Genomic DNA, 25,958 nt, shown 5'->3' with positions numbered 1-25,958 from the left:
CTAGTACACAAAGAAGTTCTGAATTTGCAAATTAGCATGACTCCAACAAGTAAAGATGCTCATGGATTCTTACAATTCTTGCATACTGCACAGTAGTTTAAACTCTGTGTTTAGACTTAATTCAGTTTCTGAACAGAAGGCTCTGGAGAGACTTTATAGCAGCTTTCCAGTACTTAAAGGGGGCTTGCAGGAAAGCTGGGAAGGAACTCTTTGTCAGGGAGTGTACTGACAGGACAAAGGGTAATGGGTTTAAACTAAAAGAGGGCAGATTTAGATTATGTATAAGGAAGAAATTCTTTGCTCAGAGGGTGGTGAGGCCCTAGAACAGGTTTCCCAGAGAAGCTGTGGATGCCCCATCCCTGGAGGTGTTCAAGGCCAGGCTGGATGGGATTTTGGGCAATGTGGTCTGGTGGGAGGTGTCCATGCCCATGGCAGGGGGGGTGGAATTAGATGATCTTTAAGGTCATCAACTCAAACCATTCTATGCTTTTTGTTCAGAACTCTTAATTTCAACAGACATACCACAAAAGAAAGAACAAACCCTAATCTCTCACATATCTTAATTCTACTTGTATTTATAACTTTTAACTGTCTTCCTTATTAGCTGAGATGCCCAGACAGTTTCCAAAGCTGAACATCTCAGAGGTGGATGAACACGTGCGGCTCCTAGCAGAGAAAGTATTTGCTAAGGTCCTCCGAGAAGAAGACAGCAAAGATGCCTTGTCACTATTCACCGTGCCTGAAGATTGCCCTATTGGGCAGAAAGAGGCCAAGGAAAGGGAACTTCAAAAGGAACTGGCAGAACAACAGTCTGTGGAGACAGCTAAAAGGTTTGTTTGCTAGTTGCTTTCTTAGTGGAAAATTGTTTTTAAATCTGTTTGAGATAATACTGAAATGTTTGGCAAATAACATTCTGCCTGTTATTACTTCAGGAGAAAGGTGAACAGCAGGTACCAAGGGCACCTGTGTGATGTCCTTCCGTGCTATGCAGATGGTGTGGGGATGGGTGAGGTCGTCTCCTCAGCTGTGCTTCCAGCAATAGCATAGATATTGCTTATGCAACTTTAACAAACAGCATTGCTGGGTAGAAGTGAAAAAACCTCACTCATTCTTTAATGTAAGAAAGAATCAGGGAAAAAAAGAGGACAATTTTTTTTTCCTTGAATAGAATAGTTTCATTCAGAGAAATGGAAAATTTTAACTTTCAGAAAACGACTAGTGGTAAGATATTTCTTTTAGTCTCTGTAAAAATAGATGAAAGCAAAGTCTTGACATTTAACATCAAGGGAGAAACAGAGAGTGGGATGGGCATAATGAGGTTATTTGTAGGTTTCCTTAACTCATGGAGATAAAATTGAACTGCTGTCAGCTATAAAAGTGCACATTTTGAATTTTATTTTCCTAGGTCAATGTACAGTCAGTCCACCTTCAGTTTACCCATGAATCTAATCAAGCCAAACTCGATTTGGTTTACAGTTTTCTTGCGTGAGGGAGATAGCCTTACCCTGATGTCAGGCTGTCACAATATCTTAACCTTAGTGGACTGGCTGGACTATTTGCTAGAGTCACATGAGCTCAGCAGCAGTCTAATGCCAAAGTCTTGGATGTGTACAGACTCATGGTAAAACAGGCAAACAAGAAAGCCTTTGAAACTGATAGGTAAACACATGTACCCTGTTAGCTCCAGACCATCAGTTGGGCAGCACATGGCATCGTGTTTCTGGAACTTAAGGGAGAAGAGTTGGTTTAATTAAATTAAGGTATGACACACTGATGATGCAGGCTTAGACTCTTGTTTTTGCTTTGCGCAAGTGGGTTTTCCAGTTGGCATGTTTTTAAACATAAGTGCAGAAGGGAAAACTAGATGTTATCCATGTAACTATTTGGTATCTTTCCTTCTGAAACAGTAAGTTTCACTTCTGAGGTGAGAAACTGCCTCATAAAAATGTTCTATCAAACTGTGTGTTTGTGTGCCTAAAGTTGTGTACAAGTTTAACAGTGGGAAGTGGGATATTACATATATGTTGCTTACATGTGGGAACAGAACAAGTATTTGCCCTTATCCGAAAGGATTGAAATGTACTTAGAGAACAGTTATATGAGTAAAAGTTGCTTTCAGTTGCAGTTGATCCAACATTGCCTTTCAAGAATTTCATACTGATTTCAAAGGTGGCTCCAATTAGTTGTGAGGATGAAATTTGGTCATAGGGTATTATTCATATTATCCACACCACCACTGCGTGCTGAATGCCACAGAGGTAATACGCAACTTCCAGAGAGAATTTCAGTATTCCTTTTCCTTTGTTAGTGGTTCTTACTAACATACTAAGGTGTTGGCATCTAGTTTATAAAATAAACGAAGAGAATATTTCCACAGCACATAACAAAGTGACGTCACAGGTTCCTTATTAGATGAATATTCAAAAGACATTTAAACTGAGTGAGAAAAGTAATGAAATCTTTAAAGATATTACAAAACTTCACTCAAGATATTATGATTACTTCACTGAAAATTACAGCATGCTTTTTCAGCTGTTTTTTTTCTAAGGTACACATCCATCACAGTTTTGCTGAGAAAGGGTCCAAGTTTTTAAGTCCATGGGGGATAGCCATTTACTGCCCAGAGGGGAGAAATAAATTTGCATATCACAGCCATACGATATTATTACTCAGATAACCAATGTTAGCCTTTTGCTCAAGTCTCATCAAACAACACCTAAGGAATAACTATATTTGCTCATCCTTCTTCTTACAAGTTTAAATGAATAACTATATATGAAATTTTGGTGCATAGTGTTGTTGGACAACTAGATGAGTTTTTAAAGCCTGCATGTTTTGGGAAGAATGAAAAGTTTGTATAATAGCACAATAACTTACATCAACTTACCTTATGTGACATTCACTTACTTTCCTCTGATACTTTGAATTCTAATCTTACTGTCTCTAAGAATCAAATCCTCCTAAAGTAAGCCCAGTGATCATGTTTTCTTTCTACCCAGAGATCCACTGATACTGAATTTGTAAGAAGTGATACAAAATAATTTTAGTGGTATCTAAGAGTGATTGTAAATAAATCATTGCATATTGTATTTGTGTGGAGGGTAAGTGCAATTGTATGTAGCATATACCATGTGAAATATCATTGGAATAAAAGCTAAAAGCACAAATATTTTGTGACCAACATTTTGCTCATGGTATATTTCATCTTGTGAAATTTTTTAGGGGGTGATTTCTTTGCTGTAATCTGTTTCCAGTGTACTTCATGTTCTATATTGAGGCTCATTTAATGCTTTATACCATGAATTCCTAGGAAGAAAAGTTTCAAGATGATTCGATCTCAGTCTTTATCATTACAAATTCCATCTCAGGAATGGAAAGCACCATCTGCCAATCCTGTTCTGTCTCCTACAACACCAGTTCTTCAAAGTGGTTTTCTGCCAGTCCAGGTGCCATACGACGTACCAGAGTTTCAGAGAGTTTCAATTAGTGGGGACTACTGTGCAGGGGTAAGAAATTATTTTTCTCCTTTCCTGTATCTACAGGAAAAAATTCCAAACCACAAGCAGCTAATGCATTTACAAGCAGCTAATATATTTCAAGTGTGAAATGATACTGCATCATGGCTCTCTGCAACAAACTGTAAAAGGTTCTATGAGCAGACTGATTTGTAAAGCACTTGAATTCATGTCATTTCAATTTATTTATACTTATTCCCATAAAAAATAAATTGGTAAATAAAATAGATAAAAGCATAGGCATTGAATACACAGGTAATATATGGTAGGAGAAACACACCCATGGAATTTCTATGTTTTGCACATTGCATTTGGACTCTGCCCCTGTCACTGGCTTCCTGAGACCTCAGGTAAGATCCTTATGCTCAGGTCACATAGATCTATATTTCTGGAAATCCACTGTCCTTGTTACTGGCATGGTTTCAGTTTGTGACTAAAATTGTCATTTTATTTTTGTCAGTATTTATCCAGTCTTTCCTTTCAGGTAACAGTTGATGATTATGAACAAGCTGCCAAGAGCCTGGTGAAAGCTCTTCTCATTCGAGAAAAGTATTCACGTCTTGCCTACCATCGCTTCCCAAGAACAACATCCCAGTATTTGTGTAGCATGCAACATGAAAAATGGAAGGTTGAAGATGAAGTACATCCAGGTGAATAACCTTATTCTTTTTAAAATATAGAATTAAAACCATATACTACTCTACTAAAGGTGAGTTGGGTTTTTGTTATAATCTCTTCAGAGTGTCTTTGTCTCTGTAACTTATTCTATTAGTAATTGGTGGAGAATCACTGATGGATATAAATTATAAAGCCTGTATCTGATCAGAAAGTTTGAAACTGTTAAAAGCTAAAACCGTACTGGACAGTCATTGATTTCTTTCCAGCAAATGGGATGGTACATAGTACACTTGTGTTCCTCCTGGAAAAACATACATGGATATGGCTTCAAGTGAAAGTCATTCCTCCTGATCTTGGCATACTAAAATAAAATGGATTATGAGCTCATCTGTGTTATAAATTGAAGCATGATACAGACATACCAGTTAGCAAGCCCTGAGTCAGTAATTTCACAGGCATGGCATGCTTGCCATGTCAGGCCTGGAAGCTGGATAGTCACATTTGTTGGGCAGTCTGCCTGGGTAAATAAACTCCAATCTCTCAACAAGGCTTATTAGGTTGGACATATTCCCAACTATATATGTCACAAATCGTATTTGTCACCTAAGTGGGTTGTGTCTTGAAAGCTTTGCTTATACATGAAACTGTTTGCACTGCTAGTTGTTGGATTAGCCTGTGTGGAGCAACCTTTGGTCTGTTCAGATTTGCCAATGTAGACAAATCCATATTGTCGGCAATGTATTCTCAGCCGTAAAGTGACATTTTATATTATTTTAAATCAATTAGCATCTAGGTCACTAGTGGGAAGACAATGAAGAGAAGTATTTTCAAGCATTTGTTATACCGAAAGACTGCAAAGAGAACAGTACACTGGATATTCACAACAGGATAGATACTTTAGAACAGCTGCTGAGAAGATATTTCCAAGCTATTGTTAGGTTAATGATTTTTTTACAGTTACGGTTTTAAGCTGATGTTTTATTAATAATAAAATATCACACTGCCTTAATATGCACAAGTTAGAGATGGATAGTTATGAATATTATAATATGATATCAGTTTATAGCATAAGTTCAGATGCTTTAGGCGGATAAAAGTGGATAGTTACTTTTTAGTCTTGGTTTAACTGAAGAGGTAAAAGGATTCTGAATGATAAGAGTGAGTGCAAGGATGCAGTTCAGTTGACATAAATATATAGTTGTGATTTAATTAATTTCATAAGGGATGACAAAACTCTACTGAGCAAATCCTAACTGTGCTTCTGGTACTTCAGTCATGATCAGAAGGCCAAGGAGAAAACTACAGTTGTGTTGTAATACCTCTGGGTTCCACATTTCTTGGTTCTACGCAAAACCAATTAAACAAAAAAAAAAAAGGAGTTTTATTAACACACACACACACACACACAAAATACACCACCACCACTGCCTTGGTCACAGTGAGAAGCACTGGGTCTTAGGGTCTTAAATTATTTCCTGCTCTACCATGAATGAAGCGTATTCAGTGATTGTTGAGAGAAAGAGAAGACAATTGTATTGTGTGTGCACTAGTCTTACCTCACTAGACTATGGGAGGGGCAGAGGTGGAGAAGTAAGGCAGTCTGTTCTTTTCTGGTTAATGTTTCAATATGAGAACAGCCGCATACTGTATACTTAAATATAAACTTCCAAAATTATTACAGTGAGTCAGAAGGTGAAAGCAGTGAAGGTGGTTATGAAGTCTACAACTGTTAGATTGTTCTAAAATATAAACTGTACTTTCAACCATCCCAATTTAAATACTTCTCAAAACTTAATTTGAAACTTGTCATCATACATTAATAAAGAATAGTATTAAATCTATTTATACATTGGTTCATAGAACTCTAATAATTAGACTAAAATATTTGAACAAAGGTAGGCACTTAAATAACTTGAGTGACTGCAGTTAAATATGAGTCTGTCAGAATAGAGCTATGTTGTAACAACAGATCTTCTCTAGTAACCAAAAATATAATTTTAATGCAAGTATTGAGATCTGCTAAAAGTGAAATATAGAAGTAGAAAGTTCTCTTTCTACTTGTTTGGCCTTTCGTATAAACTACTTCTAAATACAATGTAAATTTATTTCCAGACTTCCATTCACCCCCAGATGAAAATGAAGATCCTTACAATCTTGATGATGCTCCAGACAATTTGGATTATGTTATCAAGATAAAAGGTGGCATTCCCTTTGTTTATGATAACAAAGAAATGATGGAACTCAATGAGCCTCGGAGTTTGCCATATCCTGACCTGGAGACCTACACTCTTGACTTGAGCCATGTTCTTGCTCTAATTGCAGATGGTCCAACGTATGTTTTTCTTTTTCTTTCTTCCCTGCCCCTTCAGGCTGCTAGTTACCTTAATATTTCTCACTTCTATGATATTTAATTCCTCAATATATTCATTCTACAGCCATGCTTGTTTTGCCTTTCTCTAGCATTAACACATCACAAAAAGACTTAAATGAAATCTAGCTGTATGTTCTTTTCTTTTTAGTTTCTTTGCATCAGCCATGGCAGAATGAGCAGCAGTTAACAGAAAAGCAAGACATCAGTCAAACGTTCCCATTCAAGTCAAATCTGACCTAAACTTCTTGAGGCATGGGAACTGAAACTTGAAACTTGAACCTCACCTTTTTTATTTTGGCCTGTGCTGAATTTGAGGTTTTGAACAGTTGTCTGGAATTCCTTAATGTCTGCTCTGCTCTTGCTGCATGAAAAGAAACTGTGTATGTACAATATACATAACAGCTCAGCAATATACTCAGTCCAGTTTGTTCCAGATGTGAATTAACTGCTCAGGTGTTGCAAAACTGATCTGCACGTGCATAATCAAAATAGGTCTCACTTCCCAGAACCATCAAGCTCCCAGGAAATCTCCAAAAACCAGAAATATAACAACTCTAGCATTGTCACTGGTACGCTGCAAAGTCCTTGCCCAGTGAATAGGGAAAATGTGTGTATCTAGTTTTTAAAGTTTACTTCCCAGCCGAGTATTGGAAACATCAGTGTCCTATAGCCTCAACACCAGGAAAGGAAAAGAATCCATCCCAGGATGGAACAAAGCAGGAACCTGGACTGTTCTTCCAAACTATATGCCCTGCCTGCCAGCACTGCACTCCTAGTCCTCCTGACTTTGAGATCAAGTCGTGGTGACAATGTGACAAGTTAGTCACACCTGGTGCATTTTTTCCTACTGGAGTTTGTGTATGGCACCTGCAGCATAATCTGCCTGCCTTATGCCGGCAAAGCAGCTGGCCTGAACAGAGCTGTCCCATTCCCTAACCACTTATTCAAGAACAAAAGCCTGTGCTCCTGCCGTTATTGTCAGTGTTCCTGCTCCAGATCAAAGTTAGCTCGAGTATGCTGCTTTACAGTATGCTCTAGGTAAATGCATTTCCAGTTTCATTCAGTGTGTTATATTCCAAGAGAGCCAGATATTGGGAAGATTAAAGGACAATGAGTACAAACTTGAAACCAAACTGACAAACTGAAGACCCTTCTTTTTACAGCATTTGTTAACAGTCTACGTAAAGGAAGCCAGAAGAAGGAGGGGCCTTGGTAGGACATGTTAGAAAACTCAGCAGCTTTGTGAATGCAGCAGCAATCCTTTGCTCCTTTTGCTTCTTCAGATTAAGCATTTGCAGGCTGATTCACTCTTCCTGTTAACTATACACAAACCAAGAGGAAAAAAGTCTTTTCAGTAATCCTGTTGCATAAGATTTTCATACTGTGTTGTCTCCTTGTTTGCAACAAGTGCTTTCCTGTCTGTTATTTATGTCTGTCACACATGGGCCTTCTTGGACATCAAGAACCCATTGTTCTTTAACCTTTGCTCTTCTTAAACTGGTGAAATCTTACCCCTACTCTTCAGACTTCCATTCTTTAGAATTACAGCATAACCCAACAAAGATAGCCTGCAGCAGGCAAACTGGTCTTGATCAGTATCTGATACAGCGAGACTGTGTTTGAATCAGACTTTAAATTTGTTACGGGATTTGTGTTCCTTGGAGAGATTGTCAATAAAGAAGCAGAAAAAAAAGAAGGCTGAGTATTGCATTAATAGTGCCATAAAAATATTGTAGATTTGATAAGAATTGACAGATGGTGAAGAGAACAAACATATCATTTGTTAAAAAGAGAATGAAAACCATAACAGAAGATGAAAGCGAAGCTGGAGGAGTAGGCAAGCAGGAACAAAAAAGCATGACTTTTCTAAGAAGAGCGCACAAAACTATTTTGGAAAAAAAAACAAACTGATATATCTACACAATAGATGCCTTTCTAAGGCATAAAAATGAATTTATATTGGACCTTATCTTGGCTCACATTGAAAAGCAAGTAAGCATTGGGGGAAAAAGTCTTTATTTTCATAGTAAAGTAAGTCTTGATTATAGGTTGTTTCTGTTATATATAAGGTGATCTGCTCTATTGGATTTTTCAATTCCAGAACAGTAGCAATTGATATCACATTTCATTTTAAGTTTTTTGTTTTCTCTGGTCATATCGTTACTAAAAGAACTTGGTTTAGGCACAGATAGAGCGATAAAATATTTGGACAATGTGAAGCACCTAACAGCGTGGTTATGTATAGTTCTGTTTCATTAGTGGTTTCACAAGTAACTTTGGTCTAATATAATACTGGATATTGACTAATGTATGTGTTAACCTCTAGGAAACAAAGTATGGATTTGCCCTTTATTTCATTTCTAAAAATATCTGTTTTTACTGTGAAACCTTTGAAGGTCTTTCTGAACTTGAAATACAAACAGTTCTAAGTTACAGGTAATTTTTTGTGTGTGTTTTCTTTTACAGAAAGACATACTGTCATCGTCGGCTTAACTTTTTAGAATCCAAATTTAGCTTACATGAGATGTTAAATGAAATGTCTGAATTTAAAGAACTAAAGAGCAATCCCCATCGAGACTTCTATAATGTGAGAAAGGTAAGTGTGGGAAGGATTAAAGACATGACATTATTTTCAGCAGGAGTTCCAACAGTTTTGCTTTTTTTGTGTGTGTGAGGTGTAGATGATATGCATGAAGTTGTGTGGGAATACTATTCAATTGAATTATGTTATTTTCAGAATACTATTTTTTTTCTACATGGTAACACTCAGAAACATTAACCTGAATGCAAGTGTGTTAAAGGGATTATGCTAAACTCCTCTATTTACCTTTTCAGAATCAAAGGGGTTTAACTGTGTATAGATTGCTTTAAAGGACTGAAACAGTCAATCAAATTAAGCTCGCTTGGATTATGAATAAAAGCATCCATGTGCAGGCTTAATTGAGTTTAGTTAATTCGCTTAAAAGATAGCTCAACTGCATTTGCGTGCTTTCATGTAGGTAAGTCATAATAAACCGCAGTATGAACAGCTGTATATATTTTGGGTAAAAAAAAATCACTTCAAATTGAAATTGCGTGTGTATAAATACATGTCAAAAGATCTCCTATGGAAACTGAACTCATGTTTCATACTGCCATCAGTATCTGGTTTAAAAAAGTTAAAGCCTGCACAACATTACAAAAAACCCCACACTTATTAGAGTTATATTCTTAGCTGCATCTGATATGCACTGGGATTTAATTAGGAGACAGGTTAGGGGAATCATAGGAACTTGTTTCATTTCCTACGACATACTCAAGGGAGCTGCATTCTTTTAAAAGCATGGAATTAACAGTGTTATGTTGCTTAGTTTGCTTCCCTTTCTTCAGTTTTAAAGGATGTTACTGGAGAGAAAATGCTTCAGTTTCATAAGTGAGATTTCTTCACAAAGCAGTAATCATTGTGGTGTTTTTAACCATTTCAGGTCCATTTTGCATTTTTTTCATAGACAATTGAAAGAGGTAGTCCTTACTTTGTAACTTTGGAATTTAGATCAACAATTGTTATGTTTTGGTTTGCTAGTACATCAAAAAGTCAGTTTGGCTTTTCTCTATAGTGTCCAGCATGCTGGCTGCTGAATGTTTGCTACTGTTGCGGTAATAAACTGTCAAGCACAAAATCTGCTAAGCAAAAGTGTTTGATGAATGTATCTCTGTCTCTCACATGGCCAGAAGCAGATGGACTGTTAGATTAAAAACGTGAAATTCATTAGAATTTATCTGTTATGAGTGTGGATGGGAGGATCTGTTAGCTAATTCACTCAAGTGGCCAAGATTCGAATCTGAACTTGTTGGCAGTTATCTTGCATAACCCCAGCCAAGATACTTACTCCATGCTACATTCGGATAAAACACTTGCCTAGCTGATAGAGGTGTTAATAATAAAACATATGGTGACTGAGAGATGCAATGGACAGGTGTGGATCAGATAAATCCCTTGGCAATCAGTCTGAGTAGAGAGAAGCTTTACTTGCTCAGTTCAACTTTTAAAAGCAACTGTTCAATGTCTCCGAGCATGTAATTATTTTCTAATTATCTAGTAGTAAATAAGCCAGTCTACAAATGAATTAACGTTGTTCAGAAGCACAAAATGTGCATCACTCAACACTCAAATTCAAGATAGCAGGAACAAGCTTGCTCTTCTCTGGCAGAGACTTGTCCTACTACTAGATATTGCTTAAAAAAATCTTGCAGCACAGAGTTAATCTTGCTTAAACCCTTACAGATAATATTTTTATAAAGCACTCTCTGTGGCAAGCAAACTGCATTGTAGACAGAGTTACTGTAAGCCCCCAAATAATCGTTTTATCTTGCTAGTCTAAGTGACGTTTGGATCCATAACTCACCAGAAATGCTTCTTTAATAATAACAGTATCAACAGTGAAATTTATAATAGGAAATGGACACTACTAGGGCCTATATTTTCAGGATGTCTCTCTTTTAGTCAATCCTTAACAATACAAACTGCCCATATGAAAAGCAAGAAATAAGATTCACCCCCTGAGAGAGTTGTTACTTAAGTTGTTGATTACATCTGTCACACACTAGTATGGAAATACTGGTACAATCTGTTTGCTAATGTAACCGATGGAAAATAACAAAATTAAAGCAATCATTAATATAGTAGCAAGGTCTATCACTGTATTTAGAAATCAGTGTATTTAGAAAGGTACAGCAGAAAGCTGATCGGCATTATTTGCTGACATGACAATCGGAGTTTATTGTTCTTTTCCCTTCTCTCTGACCCTGCCCTTTTCTTTTCCTGGTTTAGTGGGAATTATCCGGAGAGCTTATCAATATAATAAATCCCAAGATAAGATTTCCATTAAGTAAGGGAAGTGTATGTGTATATTTGAGGTATTGGACTTGACCAGAATGCAAACAGGGAGATGTTTTGCACTGATCAAGCTGGAATTGGAAAATTACCCTTTAATAATGAGACAAACGTTTCACTACACAGATGAGAGTCCACAGGTGGTAAGATAGTGTGACTGACTCCACTTGGCTCACCACAGGAGGTGGACAACTGTCTGTTTAGGAGAAGGCTAACTTTAGACAAGACTTTTGAGTCTGCCATTAGAAAGGCTCTCCCACGTTCTCCAGCCAATGCATAGCAAAGTGCAGTCACAGTGACTGCTACATAACTCCTGTTTGACTGCATTAGGAATGAAATAAAGTAGTAAGTTTAGCTCCACAGCACACAACTGAGTTCTAGCCTTTGTGTACTAGGGTATCTTGTTTTCATAAACAAGGATGCGAGGTTTTTGAGCTGGGCTTCAAACAGACCATTTGTCCAACAGCCTCAGATATTTGAGGGTCAGTGGTTCAGCCTTTCAGCTGAAATACGCCTTCAATGTAAAGGAAGGATGTTGAATATTCTTTTACTTTATTAAAATGTTGCTAATTGCAGGAGGCATTTACTGTGCTTTTTTGGTATAGGAGCGGTTTCTCTTAATAGGAACTTTGGTTTGTCTGTATTGTTCTTTTTAGGGGGGGAGGTTGTTTCCTTTTCTTTTTTTTAAAGGTAAAGGCAAAATATTTGATTACCTAACATTTATTTGCTGCCTTTATGAAGTGTATCTATGTACTGCATTGATAGGTGTCCTTCACTGCATTCACTGCAGATAGCTTTGATATAGTCTTCTAAAGATGAAAAATGGATGGCCTAGTTCTCCTTCCATATGCTTTCTCTTTTCAGCCATTATTTCAGTGTGTCAGTCAACCAGACCTGAGGGTATGACACATTGCCCTAGAGCAGAAAATTTTGTGTCTTCTGCCTTTCATTGTCTATTATAGATCTACAAGTAAAGAATTAAGCTTAATGAAAAAGGTTGTTGCTTCCTCTTTGAAAAGCTAATGCTTCCTCTTTGAAAAGCAGTGTAAATATATTGGTGAGCAGGGAATCTGTCAGTGCAACGTGGAACTGTCAATCGGGTGTTGAGGCTGCAGGGGAATCCCTGGGAAGTCCACGAAGCCCGTAGTTATTAGGGCAGAAGCATGCACAAGTTGAAGTGCACATATGCAGAACACCAGGTAGTTTGCAGTTGTGGTGTTATTAATCTATGCACTGAAATCTATCCATGAAATTGATGTGACTTGATGATTTGTGGATATTTGAGAGAGTGGGAGCAAAGGGAAGCAATGCAGGAAGAGGAGGGAGGCAGAGCGGCTTAGGGAAGGGGGGCCTCCAAGGCGTGGTTGGGGGGCAAAGGGAACTCCACACTGTGAGCTGTACACAGATGTAACTGTCTTGATTGGGAAGTACAAGTGTTTCATTCGCAAAGTCTGCGGACAGAATGGCTTGGGTGCTCAGGTCAACAAGGAAAGGGCTGGTCTGAAATGAGAAGGTGCAGAGGAAGACAGGCTGGCTCCATTACTTGGAGAATTGCTGAGGGAAGGGAATTCGACCATCCATTACTGAAAGAAAACTGATGTCTGCCACTGCTTGAATGGGATGATGGAGTTAAAAGAAGTAAGGAAAGCTTTGGGTTAACCATTATCTTTATTTGGTTTAAAAAAAAAAAAGTTCACACAAGGCACATGTGTTCCAAGATAGGCTTCTGGCAGTCATTTTGTTCCTTCTTTTCATTGAAGGTTAATGTGACCTTGCATAAAATGCTTCCTCTTGGGGGGAGATGAGAAAAAGAACTACAGAGAGCTTGGCGAAGGGTGTGCAGCCGAGTGTTTTTTATTTTTTCACTAAGGGAAAATTGGGATGGAGTGGCAGCGTAATAAATCTGGACATGCAGGTAGAATGCATGCAAGTAGAAGCAAATGAACCTTGTGGTAGGGGATTGTTATTCATGTCCCAGAAAAGACTTTGCTTAGTTTATGTATGAAGAACAGGATAGTACCAGCTTAAGAATGGGACCGGTTTTGTCTTTCTTTAGGGTGAGGGAGGAGGCAAAGGGGCTATTTGTCACTCTTATTTAAAGTGAATAGGTTCCACTTTTTTTTAGTAGTTGCCTTTCATAGTAAGTAACAATGAGTTTGGCAACAATTCCCTAACATGATAATGTTTTAAATACAAGTTTAAAAAAATCTCTAACCAGAGCAGACCATATAAGCTATGTCTAAAGATTCTATGCTGCTTCATTTGGATGGGATTGCACCCTTAATTGTGAAAATGCACAAGAGCATGCAGACTAATGTATTATGTGCTAGGCTAGGTCAAAGCTCAAGTCATTAAAACCTTTCCAAAAAATGAAGTAGCTCCTAAAATGCAGAATGAAGAAAAAGCTGTGTGTTACTCTGTTAAATTTTTGTTGGTATAAAGTTGCTGGTTATGTAAATGTTATAATGTACTGGATAGTTAAAGTAGCCAAAGTACTGCATCTTCTCTGATAAAAGCATTCTCTGGTAGAAAGTCTCACTCTCGGGCAATAACTATATTTCGAGAGAGGGAGGAAGAGAAAGAAAAGAAGGCAGGTCTTGGTTCTCAGGGAATAAGCCGGATGTGGTTAGCTTAGCTATAGAGCTGTGTGTGTTATGGTTATGGGGACTGGTGAGAATTTGACAGGAACTTGCCAAATTGCAGAGGCACACTTGAGAAAAGCATTTCTCAAAGAGAAGCAGGACTTTAAAAGAAAGGCAGTTACTATTCTGTCATCTGATCCTTGCATACAAGCAAACAAAATAAACAAAATGTCTCCTTGCTTTCCCTTATAACAGTAGCTGAGTCATGTTGATTTAAAGGAAGAGGAAGTTTTGAAGGGACAGTAATTTCAGTAGCTGAGCCACCACTGAAAACTACCACATTCTGAAACTAAATTAACTATACTTGTTGAGGTTCCCTGTAACTGGTATTGTATGCTTATATATTGCTTTCTCATGCATGTTTAGAGCTTATGTATCTATTAACTGTTATTTAGTTCTCCCAGGTAAGGTAACCAAACCTGCTAGTACATAGGATTTCATTGGTACAGGACCAGGTTGTAGTAAACAATGTTTTTCTAAAACAGAAGACAATTCCTAACTTAAGTAAGCATTTATAAAATGCACTTGGGTTCAAATGTCTATACAGGTACTCCGGGGAACATAATAATATGTTAAGCAGAGCTGGTTTTACTATTTTACACACAGTAGTGCTTCCTGTGCATTAGTACTGTACCTCCTGTTGCGTCCAGACAGGACTGGTTCTTGCTTCTCTTCATTCAGCTGTAGTGTCTAGCATATTTGAACTGACAGGTCTTAAAAGACCAGCTTACAGAAGGGTTCTGCAGGAGTAGGAAGCAACATATAGTCAGTTTGTAATACATGTTTCAAGATAATATATAACAGGGACAGGATGGTTCAGGTGATAAGTCTAAAAAAACACCTCATAGTTCCTCTGTCCTATATATATGGTAGGAGATGGTTTGGAATCATAGTAAGTAACATTTTACCGTGAAGTGTTATGTGAAATTGTAGCTGGTGCACAAGGCAAGTGTTAGAAATAGTGAAAGCTGGGACTGTTTCTACCACACATCCTTGCTCTTGCAGCCCTCCGTATCCAGCTAGTTCCTGGGCTGAAGGCTAACGTGAAGCTTAGCAGGCAGCCTGTAGCACTACTGAGCTAAAACTGCTTCTGCTAGGATCTGGCACTCTGGACTGGAGAGCAGTTTCAGAGTCTGTCAAACAGTTCCCAGGGCTTTTGCGCTTATCTTTGTCAACTGTGAAATATAATCAGGACAGTGTTTTTTTTTTTTGTGTGTGTGTGTGTGTTTTGTTGGTTTTGCTTTTAAATTGATAGTAATTTGTTGCTAGAGGCATTTCATTATTTTGGCTAGGACATGCATCAGGCTATTCTGTTTTTCAGTCAGGATGGATTACTCAAGGAATTTCACAGAAAATGTACCCATAGGTGCTGCTCCACACACACAAGATACTTCTGTGCTGTTAAATTCCTCATTATCCCTGCTAAGGCCTATTCCTTCCTTTCAGGTACTTAGTCCTCATGAAGTTATCAGCATTACCTGCCTTTTCATATAAGCAGAAGTTGGGGAATATACCTGGTTTTATTTCTTCTGTTCTTTATCTGTGTAGTTAAAAATACTGAACCCTTGACTGCAAGTGGACTGTGTTATTCATTGCATATACCTGCTGGAGGCAGAAATTACACATACTTAAAATGGAAAACTTAAACCAACAAACTCCCAGACCTCACCAGTTGTTTCTTTGGATTGTGATCTATCTAATACAGGCTGCTCAAATAGCAGTGCAAACTTCTAGGCAAAAGAGAAGAATATCAGTGGAAGCTGTTTTGTTCTTGTCATTTTTTTTTTTTAAATAGGCACTCCAGAAAAAAAATGGAGTGCTCTCAGTCCTTCTGTGAAGCTTGCACCTCCCTCAGTGTGTGAACAGTTCTGAAGAAACTGAAAGGCCTGTCAGTATTATGAGTTGCTGTATTATGATTAAACTTGAAAAAGGTGACAAAAATCTCTCACGTGCATGAGACCTGAAATGATTCATGTGGTCGAAAACCAAAAATGACTTATGCTTTTGGAAGTGGCTGAGAATTCCAGGTCCTTTCAGTCAGAGAGGATGGTTATAAACTACGGTTTGTACCTAGAACAACTTCATTGATTCATGGATGAAATATGTTGAAGGATACTAAGGGATCAGAGCATCCTTTAAGGAAGTCTCAAATTTTTCTCTGAATCCCAATTCTGTGATTGGCATTTGTAATGTATCTTGTTGAAAAATTTCTTATATAAAAAGGGAACTATTAACTGACAGCTACTTTATTTTATTGATAGCTCTGATGATTGAATAATCCTCCCCAAACCAAACTGTCAGGGTTCTGAAACATTTTGACTTGCTGAGGCACAAATCCATTCATTGCTTAAGGAATATTTTAGAAGGCTTTAGTCATTGTTGTCACTGACATACATCAATTAACAAAGTAAGTTTATATATAAATATAACAAGCATGAATGACCTTATTTTGATTTCAGGTTGATACTCATATCCATGCTGCTGCTTGCATGAACCAGAAACACTTACTGAGGTTTATTAAGCATACATATCAAACAGAGCCAGACAGGATTGTTGCAGAGAAAAAAGGCAAGAAGATGACCTTAAAGCAAGTCTTTGAAAGCCTTCACATGGACCCTTATGACCTCACTGTAGACTCTTTAGATGTCCATGCAGTAAGTAAGATACCAAAATAAGAAAAAACTATGTTTTCTAAGTGTGAAATTCTGTTTTCTACATTTTTTTCATGATAACATTAAATCAGAATTTAAACTCATGCATTACTTCATGTCTGAACTAAGCATAGCTCTTTTCTTCTTTGTGCATTTTATTTCTAGGCAATTTTATTTATATTGTGTACTTAAAACCAAGATTATTTTTTTTCCTTCTACAGGGTCGTCAAACATTTCATCGATTTGACAAATTCAATTCTAAGTACAATCCAGTTGGTGCCAGTGAGCTGAGGGACTTGTATTTGAAAACTGAGAACTACATTGGTGGTGAATATTTTGCTCGCATGGTCAAGGTAAATAATTTTTATGCTTTTCCAGCTGTAGAGAAGTAAGGGTTAGGAAAAGATTTGTGGTAACTGTATCTAGAGTTAGCAGTGTGGTTAAGTGATTCTCAAGTATTAAGCTTGCTCTACCAATTTATCAGAAAGGCCTCTGCTAAGTCAGCCACTGCTGCTTCCTAAACAATTGTTTGAGCTCTAAACTGTGTGTAAGTTCAAAGCAGAGTTGTGTGCAGTTTCAAACTAATGGGGAGCTGCCAAGACTCAAATCACTGGCTTAATATTTTGTTAGGATGTAGTTGGCTGGTGCTAGTTGCTAGGGAAGGGAAGACCTAAGAAAGCACCTCTACAGAAATCTGTATCTGCACACACATGCACAGGCTTCAGGTTTGCTTCTTACAACAAAAGAATTAGTTGTATTCATGAACTAGATATCAACGATTTTTAGATATACATAAGTACTTGTCTAAAATTAATAGTCTTAAAATTACTTAGTACCATGAGTTCTAGGTCAGATTCATTAATGCTCTGCTTATTTTATGCAGTCATTTATGATGGTATAAAGTATTATTGTTCTGATTTACCAGTTTTGAACATATGTCTTGCAAAAATATTTGGAATAGTTGCACAAAAATTTTGTCCTCTAAATCTAGGTGTTACAATTAGTTATACTCAAATGGCATTCTGGTAGAACATTTAAATACCTAAAATCAAAAAAACAATGAATTAACAGACTAGCAATTCCCTTTAAGGAGTAACAGTACAAAGCTATACCTGGTCTGAGGAAAATACAGTGGTGAATATACTACTAGCTGTTAATGATATTCAGTGTCCATACTAAAGCAAATATATTTATTGTTCAATAGGAAGTAGCCCGTGAACTAGAAGAAAGTAAATACCAGTATACAGAACCCCGATTATCCATTTATGGACGGTCTCCTGATGAATGGCTGAACTTGGCAAAATGGTTCATTAAAAATAAAGTTTATTCCCCAAATATGCGCTGGATAATTCAGGTTCCCAGAATCTAGTAAGTAATCGTGAGTTCTTGGTAATCCTAAGAGTTTGAAATCATCCTAATGAATTTATTTTAATTTCTGATTTTTTTTTTAATGGCTTATGAGCTGTTCTGTAGTTCTATTTATAAGCAACAGCCTGGGAAACTTATTCTTGACCATTGCTGCAAATCTCATGACAGTCTGGGGGTGGAGGAGGAGATGTGGTTTAAATGTACTTGTATGAAGCCATTCAAAACAACTGTGAAATACTTTAAAGCCTGAAGATACTAAAAACAAAAATCACAACTGGATGAAATTAAGTTGCATTCAAAGACAATGTAAAATGCAATTCAGTAATGAAAATAAATCAACTCCTGAATTCCGTAAGGGAGCAGAAATTGCTCTGCAAGACCATTATCATCAAACTTCCTTAAGACCAGTGACTACATGACAGTGAACTTAGAAATGCAACCCGCATTGTTATGACCCGCATGTTATATTAAGTTGCAAGCTTAAATCAGTATTAGTACTGCTAAGTTTTTAAGCATCCTTTGGGACTTTTAAGTCCATTATTAAATGTTTTGTGTTTCTACTACTGTGTATTGTAACTAGTACAGTCTCCCGTGATGATTTTGCCAGCCTTAAATGGCTGAGCTTTGTGTTTTGAAATTGCATAGTTCAAATATGAGTAGAGAAAGAGCTGTTATAGTCGCATGTATCTCCCAGAGTGTATTTCTCACTAAGGAGAAAGTTCCTCTCTTTTCACAGAATCACAGAATCATCTAGGTTGGAAGATACCTCCAAGATCACCTAGTCCAACCTCTGACCTAACACTAACAAGTCCTCTACTAAACCATATCACTAAGCTCTACATCTAAATGTCTCTTAAAGACCTCCAGGCATGGTGACTCAACCACGTCCCTGGGCAGCCCATTCCAATGCCTAATAACCCTTTCAGTGAAGAAGTTCTTCCTAATATCCAACCTAAACCTCCCCTGGCACAACTTTAGCCCATTCCCCCTCGACCTGTCACCAGGCACGTGGGAGAACAGACCAACCCCTACCTCTCTACAGCCTCCTTTAAGTTACCTATAGAGAGCGATAAGGTTGCCCCTGAGCCTCCTCTTCTCCAGGCTGAACAACCCCAGCTCCCCCAGCCGCTCCTCGTAAGACTTGTTCTCCAGACCCCTCACCAGTGCTTCCATTAAGTCATGCATTTAATGACTCACTGAAGTACTGCCTCTCTTTTGTGAAAGCCTCACTAAACCATAACATTTTACTTTCATTTAGAGTAGTTAAAACTAGAGAACAGACTCTCGTGAGGGGTGGTTCCTTATCTCCCTTTTTAGTACTTGGATTGCTGTAAAGGAAAGGGGTCATTGTTCTTGAGACTACATCTACCACTGCTTACTTGCACTATTTTTGGAGCACTCAGGAACTTCTGCAGAGTCTGGATGAAGCAGAATGCCAGGCAGTGCAGGAAACAAAGCACAGAAACAATCCCTGCCTTGACATTAAACTTTGGATTTCTCAATCCTGGGAAAACTGAAGCCTTAGAATATAAACAGAAATGAAAGGAAATGTGAAAACTGATGAAAAACATAAGATGATTAAAGAATAGTCACAACTGTGTGTATTTTTTCCCCTTCAGTGATATATTTAGGTCAAAAAATATTCTGCCTAGTTTTGGGAAGATGTTAGAGAACATTTTTGTACCTTTGTTTGAAGCAACAATCAATCCCAAAGACCACAAAGAATTGCACCTTTTCCTCAAATATGTAAGTATGCTCAGATTTTCTGTCTTACATGAAATGGAGCCTCTCCTATTCAACACAGCTGTTGCCAGACACTAAAAGAACCTTTCTCCTATGTAGAATACTTATTACTGTTTTAAAACAGCTCAACAGCTATTTATTTGTACTGCCAGTAGTCCTCTCTATAATGAAGGACCAAAAAATGTTCACATGCTCTTGCGGAGAGGGAACCTACTAATCTGGTATGTGAAGGAGCTTGCCTCTGAGACTGACCTCCAAAAAGGAGGCGACTGAAGGGAAACAACGTGTAGGTCCTGATGGGGCTCAGGAAAGATCTGGTTGACCTCATTAAGAGAGACATTTGTGAACATACCTCAAATCAGAACTCAAGGTTTCCTGAGAGCTTCTGGCCTACAGCTGCTGTTCAAATAACAAAGCAGATGAGTTCAAAGGGTTATAATCTGTATCTAAGAGACTTCTTTTTCTTTTCCCCTCACCCCATACTGTTGTGCCTTGTTAAGATCGCACACTTCTGAACACTGATGCATCAATGGCAGGACTCATGTTCCTGCATAACAGGAGGAATGTGTCATGTTCATGCTTGTTCTTTATTTGTGCTTCTGCAAACCCTGCTTCATAGTAGAACTAGTTTCTGGAATGAGAGTTGCTGTTTGGGTAACATTTCAAAGAAAACATGCTATTCCTGTTGTCTGCATGGTATGGTAGAAGGGCAGAACAGCAGGACTGCTAGTATAAGGAGAGCAACTAGATGCTTTGTGCAAACAAGTCCTGAAACAGAAGTAACATCAAAGTTTGCTTCTTGAAAGCACTAATTCCTGTGAATCTCATCTCCCACAGGTGACTGGCTTTGACAGTGTTGATGATGAATCCAAACATAGTGGCCATATGTTTTCTGACAAAAGCCTTAACCCTGACCTATGGACCAGTGAGAAGAATCCCCCATATAGTTATTATTTGTATTACATGTATGTCAACATCATGTTGCTAAACAACCTTAGGAAGTAAGTAGTCATTTTGCCCTGTTATGAGTTTCCAGAAAGAAAAAAACAGTTAGTAATCTTGGTCTTGACTCAAGTCTGTGTCTAAATCATACATCTATGGAAGCAAAGGTTATCTCAAACTATTTCAAAGAGTCCAAGAGGGGTACATGATTTATTCTGAAAATGTTAACTATAGACTTAAATGAAATACTCAGAAATTGTAAAGGCATCAGATTAGTATCTTCATTTGACATTTGTGTATAAATTCCTTAAATCTGAATATATTTAAAACAAAAAAAGAAAGAAAAGAAACCCCACAAAATTGACTTGTTGGTCTTTGTTCAGATTCACAGTGGATTTCCAAATCTAACATACTTGTTGGTAGCTTGTTATCTCGTGGTGATTTCAGAGATACAAAGTTGTGAAATGCTAGTTTAAGGGCTGCTGCTGTTACCGAAGACAGACAAAGGAAGCCATAAATATAAACCACACATCTAGCTAATTAACTTAAATGTCCTTTCTGATTCATTCAGTTTTATCACTTTTGATACCAATGCCTAGGCAAATAATGCAGGGATGTATGATTCTGAATAAGAAATCATGACTGTGAAAGCAAATTTTGGCATTGCCTCAGTTAAGCCTGAAATTCAACTTGAGGTTATGTTCCTGAATTTATAGCTGATTTGCCAAGTGATCTGCACAACTGACTCAAATTGAGGCACAGAGAGGTCATCCGTTGACATTGCAGTATCATCACCTGCCCTGCAAGGATTTGGTTCATTATTTATAAAATGTTGGGGAATTTTCTTATAGGAGGTACATAAATTGTCATTTTAACAAGTCTTATTCGAGTTTACAATCAAAATGTTATTTGTCCTCTCCTCTTCCCCTCTCCCACTGCTACCTTAAGCATTTCTTTCTCTACCAGCCTATATAATCAAATCTCATAATAAAAACATCCACCTTAGATTGCTTTGTACTTAGACAGATCTAGTTGTTAGATACCTGCTGAGTTGTCTTGTTCATTACAGAACTAAAACTAAAGTCATCCCTTCCTCCTGTCTTTCTCTGCATTCTCTGTAGTGTACACTTTTTGTCTTTTCAAAAACAGAGATTCTGTCAGAACTTACACATTTCTTTTTAACCTCAAGATCATTTCAGTTACCGTTTGAAAATCTCCCTAGGTAATCATAAAATCATCTTTATAGCTAGGTGAGACAATGAAACAACTCATCAACAAGTCAGTAAAACTGTTCACACCACTGAACACAGTAAGTGTTTGAGACATCGCAGCCAGTCCATTGCAAGACTGTTTTACACTTTCTATAATATGAACTACATCAGCAAAGTTAGATTACATCCTCAGATCCTTTTTCAGGAGAAGCATTACTGACCATATATCCTCAAATTGCTATATTCTCCAGCAGTCCTAGTTGAAATTCTGTTTTGAACACCCCCAAAGACTTGGAGTATGCGTCTGCACTGTATAGACAGGGTCCATTATAACTTAAAACAGAGCATCATTTTTATATATTGATGATACAAATAAAATAGTTCTAGAAATTATAGTGTGAAGTCTAGCATAATAACTAAAATTCCCTGATCAACTGTTCACCCAGTAGGTAAGCAATTGCTAAATGAGTTGTAACTGGGGAAGGAAAGAAGAAGGAACACACAAATACATCAGGTCGTGGAAGAGACTTGGGTAGAGGGACCTGCCCTATTTGACAGCAGCTCAATAGGCCGATATGTAGGCCTGATGGGATGTCATGCCAAACTGTATGAAAATGCATATATTTTTATTTTAAATACCATATTAATGATAATTATATACATAACAGATAGATAATAATGCATTTCTTGCTAGTGGAACTTGGTTTTAATCTCCTCAGGGAAAGAGGCATGTGTACTTTTCTGTTTCGACCTCACTGTGGAGAAGCTGGGTCTATCACGCATCTTGTATCAGCCTTTCTGACAGCAGACAACATTTCTCATGGATTGCTCTTGAAGAAGGTATTGCTTGCTTGCTCATCTAAACTAATCACTATCTGCTTAGACATCAGTCACTGGTTCAAATAGCAGTCACCAAGTTAACTTATCTGGACAGTCCCAAATTAATATTCTTAGCATGGCACAAGTTACTCTTCACTTTGATCATAAAAGCATAAGCTTAGCAGAGCTTCCTATTTCTTATTTAAGCTACAAAAACAGATATTTTACCACGTGAATATTTTAAAGCTCTGTCTTTATAGGAAAAATCAACTGTTCTTATATGTCAAGGGCTTGGTGATGCCTGCTTTTGGTTACTGTAAGCAGAACTTTAGTTGTAGTGGAAAAAAACTACTTTAGCTTGTTACTACTCCTTGTTTTAGATCTTAGAATTATTTAAGGAAAGCTCTAGTTTTTTTCTGCACAGGGACAAAGGTGACTAAAATCCCTGTGCTTCAGCATTCATTCAAAAGGTTTTGATTATTTATATCTAGAGTAACTGGGATCATTTGATCATGAAATTTAACATAACTGTATAACACGGCAATACTGTATATACAGCTTGACTGTCGTGGCTAGGACAGACATTATTTCTGGCATATCAGTAAATAACCATTGTACAACTCCTCATCCCCAGGCCACTGTTTTGTAATTAAAATAATTTGTCAGTGGGTGGCAGACTTGAAACATGAGTGTTGTAATTCTTCTGAAAATTTTCTCATAAATTGAATTTTCGGGTTAGTGTTAGAAAATTCTCTCTGTATTTTACAATGTGTCCAAGAATAAAGAATAGTTTTGTCTAAAACCATGTCTGACGTTATCCTCTGAACCACTGATTCCTAAAATTAGACCCAGACATAGTAGTACTAAGGCTGCACATGACCCAGAGTATTCTCCTCTTCACTCTCCTGCTCAGCTTGGTGGGATAACCTGGCAGAACAGACAGATAATAATAATGAAGGTGCTTGTTAGATTCACTGGTTGCTTGAGCCAAAAACAGTAATAAATAAAGATGAGGTGACTACAGATTATTTATATTACATGCATAGCAACACGTAATGTCTAATAAATCACAACTATTTTTGGTCCTCAAATTGGACTGCAGTTTTGAAAATAACGAATGGCTTAGCAGCTTTGATACATGTGATGTTATTTGTGACTTCAAGCTTGTGGGGCAGGTACGTTGTTAGTATCAAATGCAGCACCCTTAATAGTCATATACGCTTTCTAATCTACAGTAAAGTTAAAGTCACTTTATTTTTAAAGACAAGGCTGCAGTCTTGTTTTGAGGAACATAAATTATTTTTATAAAGATCAGTAACAATTTACAATTCAGACTCTTAAATATTTTCTAAAAAAGTCAGAGTTCAGTGTCAACATAAATTTTTTGATCTTCATCCTCCCACTGTAATATTGTTTCCATTTTCCCTAATGGAGATACACTTTTTTTTTTTTCCCCACTGTCCCATAGTACCACTCAATGCTGACTGTTTTTGTTTGTTTGTTTGTTTTTGTAGAGTCCTGTCCTCCAGTATCTTTATTATCTTGCACAAATACCCATTGCAATGTCTCCACTTAGTAACAACAGCCTATTCCTAGAGTACTCAAAAAATCCACTACGGGAATTTCTACATAAGGGACTTCATGTCTCTCTCTCTACAGATGATCCTATGCAGTTTCATTATACAAAGGTAAGAATTGCAAAAATCACTTGTCTTCGAATTTGGGAACAGTGTACCTCATAGGCCCAGAATGACCTGAAAGCTGTTTTATATCATTGCTTAGGATATAAAGTTCCATGTCTTTCAGTCACTTCATTCATTATTCTTCCTCATTCTCAGTCTACTGCTCACTATTAGGTTTCAGAGGGAAATGTGTAATTTCCTAATTATGTTTCTTTTGTACTCTTGCCTCTCCAGTGTTGGCTGTTGAAGTATAGAATGAAGGATGAGGCTGGAGGGAGGTTTGAGCCTTCATAAACAATCCTCTAGAGTGCCAGGAAAGTCCAGTTTCCTTACTAATAAATCTGGGGAAGTACATTACTAAAACACCATGTGGAGTTTCTGAAGATCACATAAGCTCTTTGCTCAGTGAACTGAAACTGGTTTTTGCCCTTGGGTGGCCTGGCAGGTCAGAAATACCTGGTCACTGGTTGTTACGATGCTCCAATTTTGTCATCAGCGCAGACTTGAGTCACGCTGTGCCTTACAATGACATTGCTCAACTGTCAGTCTTCTGAGGATAAGCCAAGCTCTGCTGTGCTTCACCCAGGCTTGCTTCTTGCCCATGATATACATGCCTCTGCTAGAAAAGACAGCGAGGTGGGGGCTTTTTGCATGGGTGTAATGCAACACAGTGAATTACACACAGTGTGGGACATCCTTAGATGTGAGAGCGCACTAGTCAGACCCAACATCCTTCTTGTTGTAGGGGAGGTTAGAAGTGAGAAATTGCCCTGTCTGTCTATGTAGCATATTCACTAAAGATTTAAGCCTAGATCCTCCAAGATTTTTTTATTCCCCAGAATCTCATTTGAAATTGTCTAATAAATGCCTTTGAGGATCTGGACTACAGGCTGCAATTTCTTAGGCTAAAATAACTCAATACCCAGTGCCTATTATTTAACAAGTCACCCTTGGAAAATTTTAAATAAGCAATCCTCTTTGTTAGTAATTGTGATGTTAATGTCTTAAACCTGTAAGTTTTCACAGCTATCTAAACAGCATGTATAAATTCCTTAATTAGTAATGACTGCATATCCACATTTACATCGTATTTACATTATTTATCATTTGATACTAAACATGTTTTGGTGATATAGGAAGCTCTCATGGAGGAATATGCTATTGCAGCCCAGGTGTGGAAACTAAGTACCTGTGACTTGTGTGAAATAGCAAGAAACAGTGTGTTACAGAGTGGATTGTCAGATAAGGTAATTGTGGCTGAAAAACATCTTTTGTGAATATTAGGGTGAGTAGGAAGTGAGAAGCAAGTAGTCTGAAAATTAAATAGCAGGTCCTTATGTGATGTACTTGTAATACATCCCTATCCTCTTTTACTGAAATATTTGCAAAATATCTATGGAGTCTCACATTTAAAAAGTATTAAAGTTGTATTTTTCCTCATTAGCTTTGTTTTAGAATCTCCCCCAATGTGCAGAGACTAGGTACCTGTTTATACTCAGTTCTACCTCTACTGCTAAAACTTA

General features: G+C 37.5%; 1 protein-coding gene across 10 annotated transcripts in view; it reads left to right on the top strand.

The window, feature by feature from the left end:
• The window catches only part of AMPD3 (adenosine monophosphate deaminase 3), a 48,687-nt gene that overhangs the window by 4,112 nt on the left and 18,617 nt on the right, over positions 1-25,958 (top strand). For 9 of the 10 annotated variants that reach the window (XM_080593299.1, XM_080593296.1, XM_080593294.1 and 6 more), the window contains exons 2-14: positions 605-830; positions 3,311-3,506; positions 4,000-4,165; positions 6,246-6,465; positions 8,971-9,100; positions 16,479-16,673; positions 16,892-17,023; positions 17,875-18,038; positions 19,658-19,784; positions 20,619-20,782; positions 22,654-22,774; positions 24,268-24,441; positions 25,572-25,682. In XM_080593299.1, the coding sequence (XP_080449425.1) occupies positions 605-830; positions 3,311-3,506; positions 4,000-4,165; positions 6,246-6,465; positions 8,971-9,100; positions 16,479-16,673; positions 16,892-17,023; positions 17,875-18,038; positions 19,658-19,784; positions 20,619-20,782; positions 22,654-22,774; positions 24,268-24,441; positions 25,572-25,682 (2,126 nt within the window). Of the gene's footprint in view, positions 1-604; positions 831-3,310; positions 3,507-3,999; positions 4,166-6,245; positions 6,466-8,970; positions 9,101-16,478; positions 16,674-16,891; positions 17,024-17,874; positions 18,039-19,657; positions 19,785-20,618; positions 20,783-22,653; positions 22,775-24,267; positions 24,442-24,669; positions 24,899-25,571; positions 25,683-25,958 lie in introns of those variants that run through there. The other variant, XM_080593292.1, reaches the window with a different exon arrangement.

The sequence above is a fragment of the Anser brachyrhynchus genome (assembly GCF_964034855.1).
Source record: "Anser brachyrhynchus genome assembly, chromosome: 5".
NCBI lineage: Eukaryota > Metazoa > Chordata > Aves > Anseriformes > Anatidae > Anser > Anser brachyrhynchus.
This window is presented reverse-complemented; position numbering and strand designations above follow the sequence as displayed.